This window comes from Gambusia affinis, linkage group LG06, assembly GCF_019740435.1.
Source record: "Gambusia affinis linkage group LG06, SWU_Gaff_1.0, whole genome shotgun sequence".
Lineage (NCBI taxonomy): Eukaryota > Metazoa > Chordata > Actinopteri > Cyprinodontiformes > Poeciliidae > Gambusia > Gambusia affinis.
Genome location: NC_057873.1, coordinates 31872572 through 31888719, shown reverse-complemented (window position 1 = coordinate 31888719; position 16148 = coordinate 31872572). Strand labels below are relative to the sequence as shown.

Below are 16148 nucleotides of genomic sequence, written 5' to 3'. Positions count from 1 at the left end.
TTTGTATTTGTGTCTCCTTTTTTGTCTGTCATGGTCATGGAGAGGTTGTGTAATATATGACATAAGTAGTTAGAATTCCTGTTGTAATGTACCCTTTCCTCCTAATAAAAAAATATGAAAAAAACCCCACTTATTTAATATTTATAATTCCAAAAAATACTCAAATTTATTAGAATATTAGAAATATGTTTTTAAAAATGCTATTAACCAAATAATTTAGTTAATTTTAAAAAAAGAAAGAAAACATTTGAGTGCCTTAAATGCAATGTTTTAGTGAACACTTATTTGTAACATCAACATGTGAAAGCTCAGCCCTTTCTGCTTGACTTAGGATCAAAGTGTAGAGCTAAAGTGTTTTGGATTAACCAAAATATGCTTAATAGAACATTTATTTTGAGGAATTTTAATGGGGTGAAGCTAAAACTATACCAATGGAAGAGTTCTGGATAGAACAGATTTGTAAACAAAGAAAGGTGAAGTGTATATAATTTTTGTACAGTTTACGCTTAATTACTACTGTGGGTGTGTTCTTTGTTCAGCAAATGGCCTGTTTTTGAGTCTCCAGTTAACAAATAATTGATTACTAAATTAGTTGATGATGATTTAAATAATCATTTCATGACAATTAATCCGACTGTTTCAGTTCTATTTGTTACAAACATTTCTTATTGTGTAAAATTTTTGAAGATTAACACTGAAAGTGTGACAAAATCTGTGGAACGCAGTCTAGTGTAACACTGTCACACAAACTAGCCTGTCTTAGTTTGTGGGACAGTATTAAATAATATTAATATAAATATTAAATAGTGTAATTTAATATTTATATTATTAAATAATATTATTTATAATATTACATAATATTCATCTAAAAATCATTTTAGAAAAGAAAAATAAACACTTTTTTATTGCAGTAATGCTGTAAATATTTCATTTTAGGAAATAGGTTAGTCTAAAATGTATGTCTTCTCAAGATAAGTAACATGGAAATTGGCTTCTTATTTTGATATATTGAGTACATGGTTGTTAGAAGATTCCTGCAGATAATGAAACAGTTGGGTGTGCACATGAAGTGATATAAGATGTTCTAACCTCTTGGGAAGTTGTTTGGTTTGTCCCTTTGTTGCTGCTCAGTGTCTGTTTGGCTACTGCTGGTGGCATCAGTTTTCCTGCCATTGTTGCCATGTCTTTCATTACACTGTACACAAGACATTTAGCAAGTCAGTGGCTATTCCTAACACTTCTAAAACAAGTGATAGGTCACGTTTGCATGAGTTCAATGCAGCTCAACACAAATGTTGTAAGGTTCAGTATAAAAAGTGCTAAATAAATGTATCCAGCACAGTTTCACTGAGCAATTGTGGAATATTAGTGGTTTTGCTGATAGCTTGTACATTATCAATGTTTAAGGATAAATGTCCAATATTATTTACATCCACTTTTGCAGCATAATCCGTGACAATTATTATACCTCCGTATATACTAGTGAACGTGTTCAAATATTATCTTCTGTATGAGGACAACCAGAAGCTGCCTATTACACTTCTCAAAAGCTATAAAGTTTATTTATATTAAACGACTTCATACTCACACTTACTTCTAATTTATCAGCAATTTAAATTTTTATTTCTCGACCTTTATTGCTAAGTACAAGCTAACTAACAATATCCTGAGAAGGAAAAATAAATATTAGCAAAACAAGCTAGTAGCTAGCCTGTTACTAATGAACTGCATAAAAGAAAATAACAATGATTATGTACAGGTGACTACTCACAAGCTCACTCACAAGTACAAACGGTCTGTTGAAGAATTAAATATATTCATATATTATTGCGTTTTCATCCGCCGCCGAAGTAGACGTTATTTTCTAATTAATTTTAGAGGGGCGCAAAACAACAGCGCGTGTCAACCGTGATGGATTCAAGAAAACGTCGGGCCAAAGAACTGCGCAACTTTTCTGTGGCTTTTGAAGTTTAACCCATTAACGCCTGAATTCATTTGCAATTGTATGGGCGGGTGTTCTGTCAGATAGCCATACATTGTCAGATCGTCATACGCGTATGACAAACTGACAAACTATATCTGTCAGATCAGCATACGTTTGCATACGTTTCAGCATACGTTGTCGAATCGTTGTCAGATAGTCATACGCTTAGCTCAGACATGTATACGTTGTCATTACCATATGATTTTATTTAATCAGCAACATAGAATCATGACGTAGATAAGGATTTTTTTCAAAAGTGAAACACTGGTTTTGCCCCAGTTTCAGTGTGGGTAAAAATTGCGTTTTCATACACGACATGCTATCCAAGTTAGCAGACATGTTATCCAACCCAAAAATATTAAGGAAGTGGGGGACGTGAATTTAAACAGGGCGTGTTTTAGGACGTGTTTTGTAGTTTACTGCAGCTGCAGCAGCATTAAATTTAATTTATTTAGTTACTTTTTATTGTGTCTCTTCTCGCGTATGACAAGCTGACGACTCCTCTCAGTATGGCGGACCTCCTGCAGAATGCGCATGCGTGCGCATGCGCTCTTACCATATGTATGCTATTCTGACATGTATGGCTATCTGACAGAACACGGGCATTGGGGAGCATTGCTCGCCCACAGAGTCAATCGTTCTCCCTTTTTACTTCAGAGTGACTAACCTTTTATTATTCCTATCTCGATTTGATACAGTAGGGGTTCACGCACTTCCCGTATCTGTGCCCTTTGTTTCCCGCATTTTTTCAGTCGTTACAGCTGCTTAATCCATTGTTAACATGTCATAGGGGAGAGCTGCTGCTACTGTGCAGAGCGGCACGCCGGTGTCTGTTAGAATCATGGCAGCAACTAGCCAAAGGAAATGAACTTTGCACAGTTTTATCCTTCAAACTAACCCGAGTGAGTTGAATAATGCCGTTGGTTATGGTAATATTAGCTAAATGATGACTAGCTAATGCCAATATATCACATTAAGCTTGTTAACAAGAATAAGCTACTAGTATTGTTATCTATGTTTAACAGTAGGTAGTACCGGTCATGTTTAGTTGAGTAAGTTTTTGAGGAAAAAAATAAGTTACTTATAAATACGGAAGAGGATTGGGAGCACTGAAAAAACAGGAAAGCTGTCTTTTAAGCATGTCATTTAAAATAGTTAAATATAGACATTTCAGAATTGTAAATGGTCTCTCACACCTGATGTAATAATATCTGGGTATCTATTTTGGCTCACAGCATAGGTGCAGGTAAGCAACAAGTCAAATTATGTGTTATGATCAAGGTTTCCCCCAGAAAAATTGCTAAGCCTAAAAGATGTTAAGTTGACAGGAAATGTAAAAATATTACTGGGTAATTATGTTACGGAAGACATCGTCAGTGAAATGTTACATTAGAAATTAGTAGAAATGATCATTCTATGTAATTAATGGATAATGAAATACTACTTGGGAACACTATGGATTGCTTTGTGCTTTTCACACAAAAATAATAAATCTATAATTTGTTCTTGTAAGATGGTAAAATATGAAAGATTCAATGGGTATGAGTACTTTTTGATTACTATAAAGTTTTGTTTCTACCTCATTTATACAAGGAATTTCCTGGCAGCTTAAAAAGCTGGATTTAACTCTTGGCATTTGGGTTGGGGGGGTTTACTATTGTGTATATTTTCCCATGAAGAGACTTCATATGTACCTTTTTAAGTGGGACAGTCTGAGCACTCCAACATTACAGTTGGACTGTTGTTTGTGGACACTGTGATTTCCTGTGAATTATTTGTTTATTTCACATTCGTTCGGTTATTAGTTTCGTTTCATGGAAACGCAAGCTGTCAATAACAGCCTTTGTGAACGTGTGTTGTAGATGTTGCTCACATTTCCACGGCTCTTGAACGCAGCATCATTGGCATCACTTGCCAGTAGAAGGAGCTCTTTGGAGCTCACCTAATCCAGGAGCCTAACATACACAAACATGGCGATAACGCAGGCGGACAAGATGCTGTCCTCTCTCTGGTGTTCCATTTGCTTCTCGGTCCTGGCGCTTTCCGGGGGAACCCTCCATCTTCACCAAGAGCGACGCTACACCCTTCCGCAGAACAGAGGCTTTTTCACCGTTGGAGCGAATCTGGATGTATTCGCGCGAGATGGAAGAGGCTCTGCGGCTCCAGCGTTGCCTCTGGCCGCTCAAGTTGCGTCCGGTTCAGGCGCTCAGAGGGAGCATAGGAGCCGACGGAGCGCTGGCAAGTCGGCCATGCCGAAGGTTTACGGCCAGGTAAAGCAGCGCACGATGCAATCCGGTGAGGCTGGGGTAATTTGAGCTCCATGCATCATCTCACACTGTCCTTAGCTAACAGACGTGGACATTTCTCACCATTCACCATAACCTCACATTACTCCAACTTGAATGTGGTAAAGAAATGTCTGTTTGTGCCGTTTACCCTTGCTCAGAATAGTGTTGAGGAGGTTAATCTGGTGTTTGCAATGTTGCACAGTTCAGTGAACATGCACAAACCGGCAGCCTGCAGATGGCAGCCTGTTTAGAATAAGATAAACCAGTAAATTCAGATCTTTCTAGAACCCACTTACAATTCTGCAAACATCAGAGTGTCTGCAGGTTCCTGTAATTAGCTGGGAGAGGGAAGCATGGTGTTTTCTCAGAAAAGAGAATTGTGGTGTTTGCAGGTGTGGACTGTTGGGTAACAAACAGTTAGTTTGTTTTCCTGGGTGCTGAATAAAATGCAGCGCTGCAAGGATTTTATTGTCATCCAGCACTGAAAATACTGGAAGGAAAATGACTTTGCAGAATGCTGTACAGGTATGCATTAAACAAGAGCTTGGTATAATTGATACTTTAGTAATAGTTAGATCAGAACGAGGAAGTGATCTCAACCTGCCTTGGTCAGAGTAAAGCAAGCCTCACTGGAACATACCGTAATTATTTGGATTGGCGCAAGTCGTCAGTGGTGCTAGCTTTGTTGCGTCATTCAATAAAGGCCATCCATTAGTCTGACATTCTGTGTGTGACTGATGCACGCTCCTCGTCTTCCAGGATGACACAACTGTTGAGCAGGAAAACACATTGAAGGAATGAGTGCAGTACCACTGCAGCATGCAAGTTCAGGAAGACTTGGAGAAAGAGGGCTGTGTTTTAAGGAACTCAGCTGAACTAATCCAGGGTGCTGCTGCCATTTGGATGGTTCCTGCAAGTTCTGGAATACAAGAGAATTCAGAGGCAAAACATGCATTAGAATATGGAAAAAGTTCCCTGTCTCATTCTCTAAAATGAAACTACAGATCTCTTGTTACAATTGTTTAATTTAATAATAAACCATTTTGTAGAATATGTACATAAACAAAAACATTGAAGAACCTAAGCTCCTTCAAAATGCATAAACTGCTCTATCCCTTCTTGCTGAGTTTCACTAACCATGTTTCCATCAACATTTTTTATTTAGCACATATTAAAGTATTGCATCAAAAAATGTTAAATTACTCAATTTTGTGAAAAACTAGTTCTTATGCTCATTGGAGTTTGTTGTCGGCTTGTTTGAAAGTTTATAGTTTATATATTTATAAGCCGGAGAGTGGACCAATCACACCGCTGGTGCCTCTGCTCGTTGATGCCCAAGCTGCTGCTGCTTGATCTCAGCACAGATTGTGCGCGCCTCCTTTCACTCAAACAGGACACAGGCTGACTTGTATGCCTGTGTCATCCTGGCATACAAGGTGGATACAGGCATACAGGTCTTGTATACCTGTATGCATACAAGGCATCAAGATAACCTTGATAACAAGTTTATCAACCTCACAACCTTGTAATAATAATTTCTCACATCAACCCCTGTGAGGAATTATGTTTCTTTAGAGAACTCTACATCAAGGTAAGGGTTTAAAGTCTGCCACGTTAGCTCTGGTTGCGCAGTTCAATGTGAACCTCAGAAATAACTTGTAGTTGCGCTTTCAGAGGTGTGCGTTGAGCAAGTGGTGAGAATGATTTATCTTTGTGGACAAAGAATTATATGCAGCGTTTACATCTCAAAACGCTGCCCAGCATGTGGCTCTGTCTTTCCTGTAAAGTTTATGTATGTGCTCCCGGTTGGCCGGTGCATTAATGGTTAACAAACCGGTGCTAATCACTCATCAATCACCCAGTGACGAGCTTTCCTGCTCTCCTCATAGTCACTCATCACACTTGTTTTTATATTATTATTATTATTATTATTATTATTATTATTCCGTTTACATGATGCATCAAGCCATATCAAATGCTTTGTGTACTTAGGTAGCCAGAGGCAAAGATCTCACAAACTCGTCACTTAAAGTTGGGCAACCACAACAGTTTCTTTAAAAACTCAACAGACACGAAATGGAAGAGCTACTAAAGCCACATTAGCGGCCTTGAATTAAATCCCGTTGCAGCAGATTTAACTCATCATGACTCATAAAGTCCAAGGCTTTATGAGGCCTTGAGCAGAATTTGACTTGAGGGCTGCTCTTGCTGCTAAAAACATCAACATCTTTAACAGCTTCTGTGTTAGATTTAGTGAAATCTGGGATTTTTCAACCTAATTTTCCAACCTAAAAAGCAATAAATTAAAATTGCAGTTCACTAATTTGTATTTGTGAACAAACACATCTTAAAGTCAAAGATTAAACTCATATAATCAGAGTGTAGCTGTGGTAAAAAAACAATCTAACTATGAATATTGTTTTTTGAGCTTTAACAAAGTATGCTGAAGCCATTAAATCAAATTTAACAGCATTGATAATCTCAATAAATAAATGTTACATTTATATATCTGTGGTCTGTGTTAAAATATTAGCATATATGGGGTCCCTGAATGCCTGGGGGCCTGATGGAGCCACTGACTTAATTTGGATTAAACAGAAGTGCAAATAATTGATATTCCTTTTAATTGTCTACTTGTTGTTTTTAAGGCTAGTTGTGGGTTTAGATAGCATTTCGCTGGCGATGTCTTCCTGTAACATACGGAAGGCGTACAACTGAAAACTTTTCTCCAGCTTACTTGGTGGAGCTTCAGATTGATGTACATCACTGATTGTTACCTTGGGCAAGCCCTGCAAGCACCTAGTGTAAAAGGCCATTTTCAACAAACCAGAAGCGACCGAGCCACTTATCCCCGAATGCGGAAGCAGATGTTCAAAGAGCCCATTGGTTCAATATATATTTTCTCATTGATAATGATGCAAGGATTTTTTTATTGTCATACCAGCTTGGGGTTGTGGTACAAAATTTGTACTCAGATCCCAGATTAATTTACACAAAAAGTAAATAGAAAAATAATAAAATAAAAATAAATAAATTAACAACAAAGTAATTGGAGAAGCTGCATTTGGTGCAGCCCAATTTTTTATTTATTGACTTAAATGTTTATTTATTTATTTATATATTTATTTTATTCTATTTTGAATTTCACGTCTGAACAACAAATTTTATAAACTCTTCTGAACAGATTGTAGTTTTCTTTTTTACAGTGTTTTTGCCCAGCCATTTATATCTTTTATGCCTATGTTAACGATGTGATTTGGCTTTTTCATCACAAACAGAAACACATCTGCCAGCTGTACTTCCACGATGTGCTCTGCCACGTATTTGTTGTGACCAGGATGATATAAAACTTTGTTTTCCAGTTTGTTCGCAAAGCTGATGCTACGTTAAGCATCAACTACAGCACAGCAGCCCTCTGTGTTCAGTCTGTCTGCTCACCTGTGTAAGTACACCCACCATGCTTGCCCTGAACAAGGCACAAGGCAGCAGCTCCAGGAGGAGAAAGGTTGTTGTATTCCATGCATCGCAACACTCATTTTAAGGATGCCTATTGGTCTCTTAAAAACCTAGACATTATCATCTTCGACATTATCATCTCCTGTACCGAATTTGAAAATCGGATGTTATGCTGCTAGCTCATAGCATTTGTCAACAACTAATAGGTGCAAGTGAGAGCATTATGTAACACAAATAATCACCCGGATGAAACATTGTGTACTAAATAATAAAACATAATTTAACAAAGTTTTGAGGCGGATAATTTGTTTCTAGGAGTTTTAGTAATTGAAGTACTTGAATCATTCAAGGAATCATTCCAGCTCTATTCTTCAGTCAGAAATCCTCTGGCTAACCCTGGCTACGTTCTGGAGTGCAGCTTAAAGTGGCAAGCATCCTGCTGCAGAGGCCATCCACCACAGACACATTCTCAGCTCGCGGTGAACTTGTGTGCTGCTGTAAGTGTTGGAGGAATCTGTAAAACATGGTGCAGTATGCGTATGGGTTTTAAACTGGCCACAGGAATGTTGTAAAGTGGAGGTCTGTTGGCTCAGAATCTGAAGAACAGCTCTGCTGCTGCCTTTGATGTGTGGTTGTCAAACCTAGAGCTGCAATTGCCCAAGACCCTCCCTGTAATCCACTGATGATTGCATGAGGAAGGGTCAGGTACAAGTCAGCTGAGCTTGGAGAAGGCTCGCTAGCTGAACCACAAAGGCTGTACACCAGTTTCTGAACCAATGAAATCAAGATGCTATGTTGCATAAGAAACTAACTGTAGGCTACAATGGTATAAAGTAGCTTCCTACCCCATATTCAACAGTAACACCCTCCAGAGTTTTTGCTCTACCACCAGAGCTCTGATCATCGGTCAATGAACCCTAATTGCGTCATCTTGCTCCCAACAGTTTGCTGCAATGTGTGAAAAACCTTTTGTCTTCACAGCCAGTCTGATTCCAGATCAGCCATGCCAGGCTGCAGAGACTGCCTTCCCCCCTCCAGTTCTCTTCACCCAATATAAAATGCAGAAATTTACTGCTGCAGCAGGACCTTGACTTGAGAGACGGCCCAGGCTTTTACCCAGGCATGCTGACGAGGCGGTGTGTGTCAGTGGAGTGGGGCCTTTGTGTGCAGGTAACACTTTGGCGACAGCATATGCCCTTGTTCCCCGGAATGTTTGCGTTGCTGTGACTACAGCATCACAAAAGGGCAAAACCACACTGATAAATCATCATTTACTTGCCGTGCCTCTTTGTTGTCCACCCACTCCCTGGACAAGAGCTCGATATTTCTAGTTACTGCGTTGGTTTTATAGATTTTTCTTTTTTCAAGCTGTTGTAGGAAAAGATATTAGTGTCTTTGCCTTTTATGAGATTAATTTTTTCTTTCTCCCTGTAAGATCATGGCAGAAACACTGGTGTTAAATCGGCAATATGAAGCTGCAGCCTCTCTTGTAACAACAGAATTGTTTCAAAAGAAGGTGGAGAGCGGGTTGCGTCGGGCCACAAAAACCTGTTTCAAAAAAGTTATGTGTTATTTCTGGAGCAGCAGAAAGATGTTCGAAGACAAATTAAGCTCTTTCATGGATCTGCCCCCTCTTGGAGTCATCAATAAAAGATTAGTAAAGAAGAACTCTGAAAGATGAGATAGCCAAGCAGTGACAAGAAGATGAAATAACCAATTTCTTTGTATTGATCCATTTGCCTGATGGGAGGTGCACACAGGAGGTGTTGGTGTTTTGGCTTGTCATTGCAGTACTTACTGTTTACATGGAAACAGACAGCAGGCAAAATTATAGGTATGCCTCAAAGGTGTTGATGACATGGTCATGGAAAACTACAGATTGGTTTTTCTGTTTAATGAGCTGGGTGCATTTCAAGTTAGTCTGCTGTGGTATAAAATTACAAACAGAAAAATGTTCTAATTTTCTAATTCCACCTGTTTCTTTTTGCCCCATAAAAATAAACATAAGTAGGGCTCCACCAATTTAAAAAAAATTGAGCCAACATTCATATCCAATATTAATATTGGATATGAATACATCCAATATATTGGATATATATTGGATGTATATCCAATATATGGCCAATAACCAATCTTTACTGATATTACATACATTTTTGTAACTTCACAAAAAGACAACCACACCACTGATTTATTCTCTTTGCTAGAGGCAGTTGGGGGGAAGTTATAATGTTATAATGAAGTTATAATATCCCCCATTATAACTGCCCTAAGCCCTCTGGAAACATATATTAAACTACCGCCGCTCAAAATAGATTTGACCTAAACAATGAGCTGCTGGGAGCATTGAGCTCTGATATTGTGGCGAATAAATTCAGAAAAAGTATACAACACTCCTTAGTGTTGTATACAAGGTAAACACAAACGTATTGTTCAGAGGTACTTTACTGATATCCACATGGACAGAAAAACATGAAATGCCAAAAAACATCAGATGCTAACTGTGCTAATGCTATAAGCTAATACTGTGACACTGATGTGTGAAAACAATGTGTAAAGGTCGGAAAAGCACCGCTAAGTTGAACGGTGAAGTAATAAAGTTCTTTGAGTGTCCAGGCTGAACAACATAAGCTAACACTATCTGTTTAAATAGATTATAGATTATGGTGGAGTCAGCCTGAAGCTAACAATTACAGCAGAAATAAAGGAACCTGAGACAACATTTTAGGGTAGGGTTATGCCCAAGGCCTCCAGTCCTCGACGCGGCCATCGCGGGTTCGATTCCCAGACCCGACGACATTTGCCGCATGTCTTCCCCCCTCTCCTTCCCCCTTTCCTGTCAGCCTACTATGAAAAAAGGGACACTAGAGCCCACAAAAAGGACCCCCTGGTGGGGGGGAAAAAAAAAAAAAATGTTTATCATGATAACTTTGTTATTGCAATAGTCAACAATGGAAGGCGTGTTGGTGGGATTGAGGAGGTCTTCAAAGTATTCTACCCACTGGCACAAAACGTCCTGAGTCGAGGTCAACAGCACACCATCCCCACTATAAAGAGTATTGGTGCTGGGCTGCTTTCCCTTCCTGAGACGCTGGAAAGTGAATCAGAATTGCCTTGAAGCCGTGCAGCAGATGGCAAAATTACACAAAAACTGGTCGAGCTCTTAATGCAGAGTATTAAATATATTAGAGTTTCTTAAATTCATATGTGATTTTTATTTTTGTTTCTTATTTGTGTCTTGCAGGCCAACTTGAATGACTCTCATAATCAGATGGTTGTACACTGGGCTGGTGAGAAGAGCAACGTCATTGTAGCATTAGCCCGAGATAGCACGGCAGCCACCGGGCCCAAAACCAGTTCTGTAAGTTCTCATACAGCACAGTACTATTTCAGCTTCCATGCATTCAGCCTCTGCTGGATGGCATTTTCTGACTTCATTTTTTCTCACCCCTAAGAAAATCTACTCAACAGACCAAGATCTTTCATTTCAAAAAATAGACAGTAGTGGAGACAAGTTATCTCAATGTGGTTTTGGATAGATGTGGTTCTCCCAACCAGCCATGGTTGGGCAAACTCCCACGCTCCCTCTGGGACCATGATGAGGCTGTGGAACTGGTCCAGTGTTCCACGACCAGAACGAAAACCACACTGCTCTTTCTAAATCTGAGGTTTGACTATCCGATGGACCCTCTTCTCCAGAACCCCTGAATAGACCTTGCCAGGGAATTTTAAGAGCTTAAGACCCCTCTGTAGTTGAGCACACTCTGCAGTCTCCTATTAGAATAGAAAGACCACCCTGGTCTGCCAATCCAGGGGAACTGGATTAATATCACGTCACGTCAACCAACACAACCCTACAGCATCCAGAGCTTTAAGGAACTCTGGCCGAATCTTATTCACCCCGGGGCTTTGCCACTGAGGAGCTTCTTAACTACCTCAGCAACCTCAATACCAGAGATTGGAGAGCCCAATGCTCTTCTTCCTAAGTGGAAGGCATGTTGGTGGTATTGAGGAGGTCTTCAAAGTATTCTACCCACCAGCACAAAATGTCCTGAGTCGAGGTCAACAGCACACCATCCCCACTATAAAGAGTATTGGTGCTGGGCTGCTTTCCCCTCCTGAGTCGCTGGATAGTGAATCAGAATTGCCTTGAAGCCGTGCAGAAGTCTTTCTCCATGGCCTCTCCGATCTCCTCCCATGCCCAAGTTCTTGCCTCAGCAACCACCCAAACCACATGCCACTTGGACTGCCGGTACTCAACAGCTGCTTCAATGGTCCCACAGGCCAAAAAGGCCCAATAGGATTCCTTATTCAGCCAGACAGCATCCCTCACCAAACGTGTCCATTGGGTTTAAGAGTTGCCGCGACAGGCACTGACAGCCTTGCGGCCACAGCTCCACTGAGCCGCTGTGCTGCATGTTTTTGATGAGTCCAGACTCCAGCACAGCTGATTCATATGATTCCATTACCTCCTTTGCATTCCTGCAATTGCTGTAGAAGCTGCTTAATCACCTGTTCATTAAACTTTAATCTAAAGCTTAATGAAAGCCAGGTATAAAATAAGTTAAACAATGCTTACTGTAATCTTAGTCAAAATAAAACAGATGAAACGAAATTCCAAAGGTAGGATGTATGGAAAAGAAATCTGCTGAGTAAGCAGCATGTGACGTAGTATCGATGTGCACAAGCACATTACTGCTTTGATGGGTAGCGCCCATAGAACACCAGGTCTGTGGAAACGGGATTACTTCAAAGTAGAGCTGAGCCAGGCTGGGTCGAGTAGACAGGAGCTGCTAAAGTAGAGCCAGTGTTAAAGGGACAATAGATGGTCATTAGCCAAACTTGCTGTACAACACTAGTAGTAACTGCAGAAAAGGGATTTATTGTTCTAGAGTTGCACACAGCGAGGCTTTGGAATGGGCCTTAAAATCCTGATCCCCATGTTTCCTCTTCAGGTCTACGTTTCGTACAACTATGGGACAACTTTCATACCAGTGTCGACCAACTTCCAGCTCTCCGAAGCGAAGGCCAAGAACGGCAGCAAGCAGGTCATATCTCAGTTCTACCACAGCCCTGCAGACAACCGCAGGGTGAGTCACTAATCTTCTCCTACTGTGGCTGATATTTTCACAACAAACTTGGAAGCAGCCGCGTAATTTTGCTGCATGTCATGCAGCATTTCATGCGCATCAGAGTTGCCATGGGTGCACATGTGTGTCTGTTTGTGTGAAGAAGTTTACTTGCACTTTTTCAGCAACAAGGCAGTTCAAAGTGCATTATGTGTCATCAGTGCGGCTATTTAACTTTAATTTAAAACATTTATGGTACTTTAGGAACCATGAATAAAATAATTCATCCATCTTTTTTTTTTCTTTTTTAAGACAGGAAAAAACTACAACAATTTAACTTCATATGACTTAATGTGCAACCTTGAAAGACCAACTGTATTGATAGAAAAAACTGAAAAACTAAAAGCAACTTCCATTAATCTGTTTGCTTTTTGGCTTAGTCATGCACAGAGTTTGCTATCCATTAGTGCAGATTGAATATTGATTGAAATATTTTGCTCTCCCTGAGGGGGAACTTCTGAATTGTTCTGATACATTTTAAGCATTTCGATGAGCCATTAGTTGTTTGGTCAGTGATCCCTATGATTCTGGATGCTGTGCTCCTAATTTTCTACCTTCTATCAGCTGGTGTGATGAATAACCATTGTAACAAGGTATTGTTTTAGAACTAGAAGAAACTGATTAGTATCTCAAAAGCTCAAATACAAGTACATCTGGGAAGTATTCACTTTCCGCCTCCATCCTCAATCCTTATTCCAAATTGTATAAAATTATCCTCTTTCTTCAAAACTATGATTCTCCATTATCACCATGTGGAAATGTTCTCGTTGCAAATAGAAAACTTAGGAAACCACATTTATTTAAGTATTTACAGTGTTGCCCTAACACTTTGTTGATCAACCTTTGCTAACAGTTGCAGTCTCCATCTTAGCTCACCTGTCTTTAGGCAGTTACATCCACTCTTCGCTGCTGTTCTTCTCCATTAGGTTGGACGGAGACATCTGTCAGTCATGTTTAGATCTCTCCAGAGCAGCTCAGTCAGATTCATGTCTGGACTCTGGCTCAGCCCCTCCTGGATCTCCACAAGGTCATTTGGGATCCTTCCACAGATTTGTGACTTAATATATTACTATCTACAGACAGTTTTTTTTTATCTCATTTTTGGTGTTTGACCTCTGACCTGTTGTCAACTGTGGGACCTCATAGAAACAGGTGTGTGCCTCCTCAAGTCAAGCCCAATCAACTGAACTGGACACAGCTGAACTCCATTTGACTTATAGAAACATCTCAAAGATGATCAGTTTTTTTCCCTTTATGACTTCTGCAGTTAATATTTATGTAAATGGGATCTCTTGCTTTTCTGTTTTTTTTTGCTTTGTTTCTATTTATTTTTAACAATAAATAGTGACACTTTTTCATAGTTACAACCTTCTTTCTATTACAGCTTAATACATTCCACATTATAAGTTGACAAAAGAAAACAAGATGGCAATAACACTGTCAAAAGTTATAGAACTTTTGACAAAAATGATGACAAGATAGGGATGGAAACAAAACAAAATAAACAAAAAACAAACAATAAAATCCCATCTGACATAAGGTAGGGTGCACATTCTTGTTAGTTTTTCTGTTTTCAATAAATAGAAATGGCGTATGTACCAGGAAACTGACTCTGTCCAAATGGAACACATCAACACCATCACACAGTCTGACTTTCTACCAGGACAGCCAGAGATTTAAAGAGGAACAGCAAAATCAAAGGAGGTGGATGAGCAGAGCTGCTAACAACTGTGTGCGTCATCCAGGAAATGTTACTGTGAAATATTGTTTCTGCTGCCTGGACATTGAGCTGTTAGCAAATGATGATAGCTATCGCTGTCATACAGCAACAATCTTCTTCTTGAGATTGGTTGCAAAACTGACTTCTTTTGGAGATCATCCTTAACGACTCTGAAGATGCTTCAATGACATGACTTATGACAACATTTCATTTCCTCTTGGGATAAAGAAGGCATTGTTGAATTTAACTGAATTTCAATTTTATGCTTGAACAGTGGTTCTGTGTGATCATTTGAACTATTAGTATATGATGCTTCTCCCTCTAACCCAGGTTTTTTGGGGAGTTTTGTCATTATTGCAAACTATATTGCAGATTAAAATCTAATGCTCCATCCTCACTCCTCCTTAGTATCTGTTTGTGGACTCCACCAACAACTACTTATGGACCACATTTGATTTCTGTAAGACGGTGCAAGGCTTCTCCGTCCCGTTCAGACCCACTGACCTGCTGCTTCACCCAAGACACTCCAACCTGCTGCTGGGATACGATGGCTCTCATCCCAACAAGCAGGTAGAGCCTCTTCTTGCTCTCCAGGTTTTAAATCCTCTCCTGTTGTGGGCTGATTTCTGAGTTGACTTTCTGTGTAAACGCTGCCCTGTGTACATTATCCCGATAATGTGTACATATACATATATATTTTACAAAACAAAGGATTTGATGCTGTGGTTTCAGCTGCTGGTATAACTTCTCTGAGCCATAGCTGGTAAATCTTCCTTACTGGGGAATTTTAATAGCTGTTAGCTGCTGATGTTTCCTCAGTATTTGCGTTCCCATTAACCATAAAATTGCACAAATAGAAATTACAAAAATTGCTTAATGGAGACACACCAATTAAAAAAACAAACTTTCTTTTTTTTTTCAATAAAAAGTTTTTGCACAAGGATGAAGTAGATTTTTTTTTATGTAGGTGTATTTTGCAAAACTGCAATGGAAACACTTTTTTTGTATTGCACAAATCACATGATCAACAGCCAGATGTTACTGCTGATGGAAAAGATGAAGAAGGTGACAGGAAGTGACAGAAGGTTGATGATTTGTTTTTGCAGCTGGCTCTATCAGAGCTCTCACAGCATCACACATTTCATAAAAAGTTGTTTGCCATTCCAGAATGCTGAATCCATAGCTCTTCTGTAAAATAATCAACTACAATTTCCCCAAAACACCACATGGGCTTATTGCTCCAATGCTTGAATAAGATGCTGATGGATCTCTGAATAGGTGAATTATGAATAAATCTCATTTTACTATTTTAAAAAAGCCCACTTAGGTGCTGCACTCGTGCTATAACCACTATGATACCAGCATGACACTGCTGTTTTATTCAGCTTGTCTAAGTTAATGTGTGTCTTTCCCTATCAAATAAACATAACAAAAATAATTAAAGATAGAACTGTTTACGTCCATCACTGCCATACCATGAACAAACTTATTCAGATTTGACTTTAATTTAATTTATTATGTAATGGAAACACCGCAGTTGCAACACTGTTTGGTAACACTTTATTTGATTG

General features: G+C 39.3%; 1 protein-coding gene across 2 annotated transcripts in view; it reads left to right on the top strand.

Moving 5' to 3' along the window:
• The first annotated feature begins 3885 nt into the window (after positions 1–3885).
• The window catches only part of sorl1 (sortilin-related receptor, L(DLR class) A repeats containing), a 118756-nt gene continuing 106493 nt past the window's right edge, over positions 3886–16148 (top strand). For both annotated transcript variants that reach the window (XM_044118709.1, XM_044118708.1), the window contains exons 1-4: positions 3886–4254; positions 10973–11089; positions 12684–12818; positions 14986–15147. In XM_044118709.1, the coding sequence (XP_043974644.1) occupies positions 3955–4254; positions 10973–11089; positions 12684–12818; positions 14986–15147 (714 nt within the window). In that variant the 5' untranslated portion in view covers positions 3886–3954. The remainder of the gene's footprint in view (positions 4255–10972; positions 11090–12683; positions 12819–14985; positions 15148–16148) is intronic.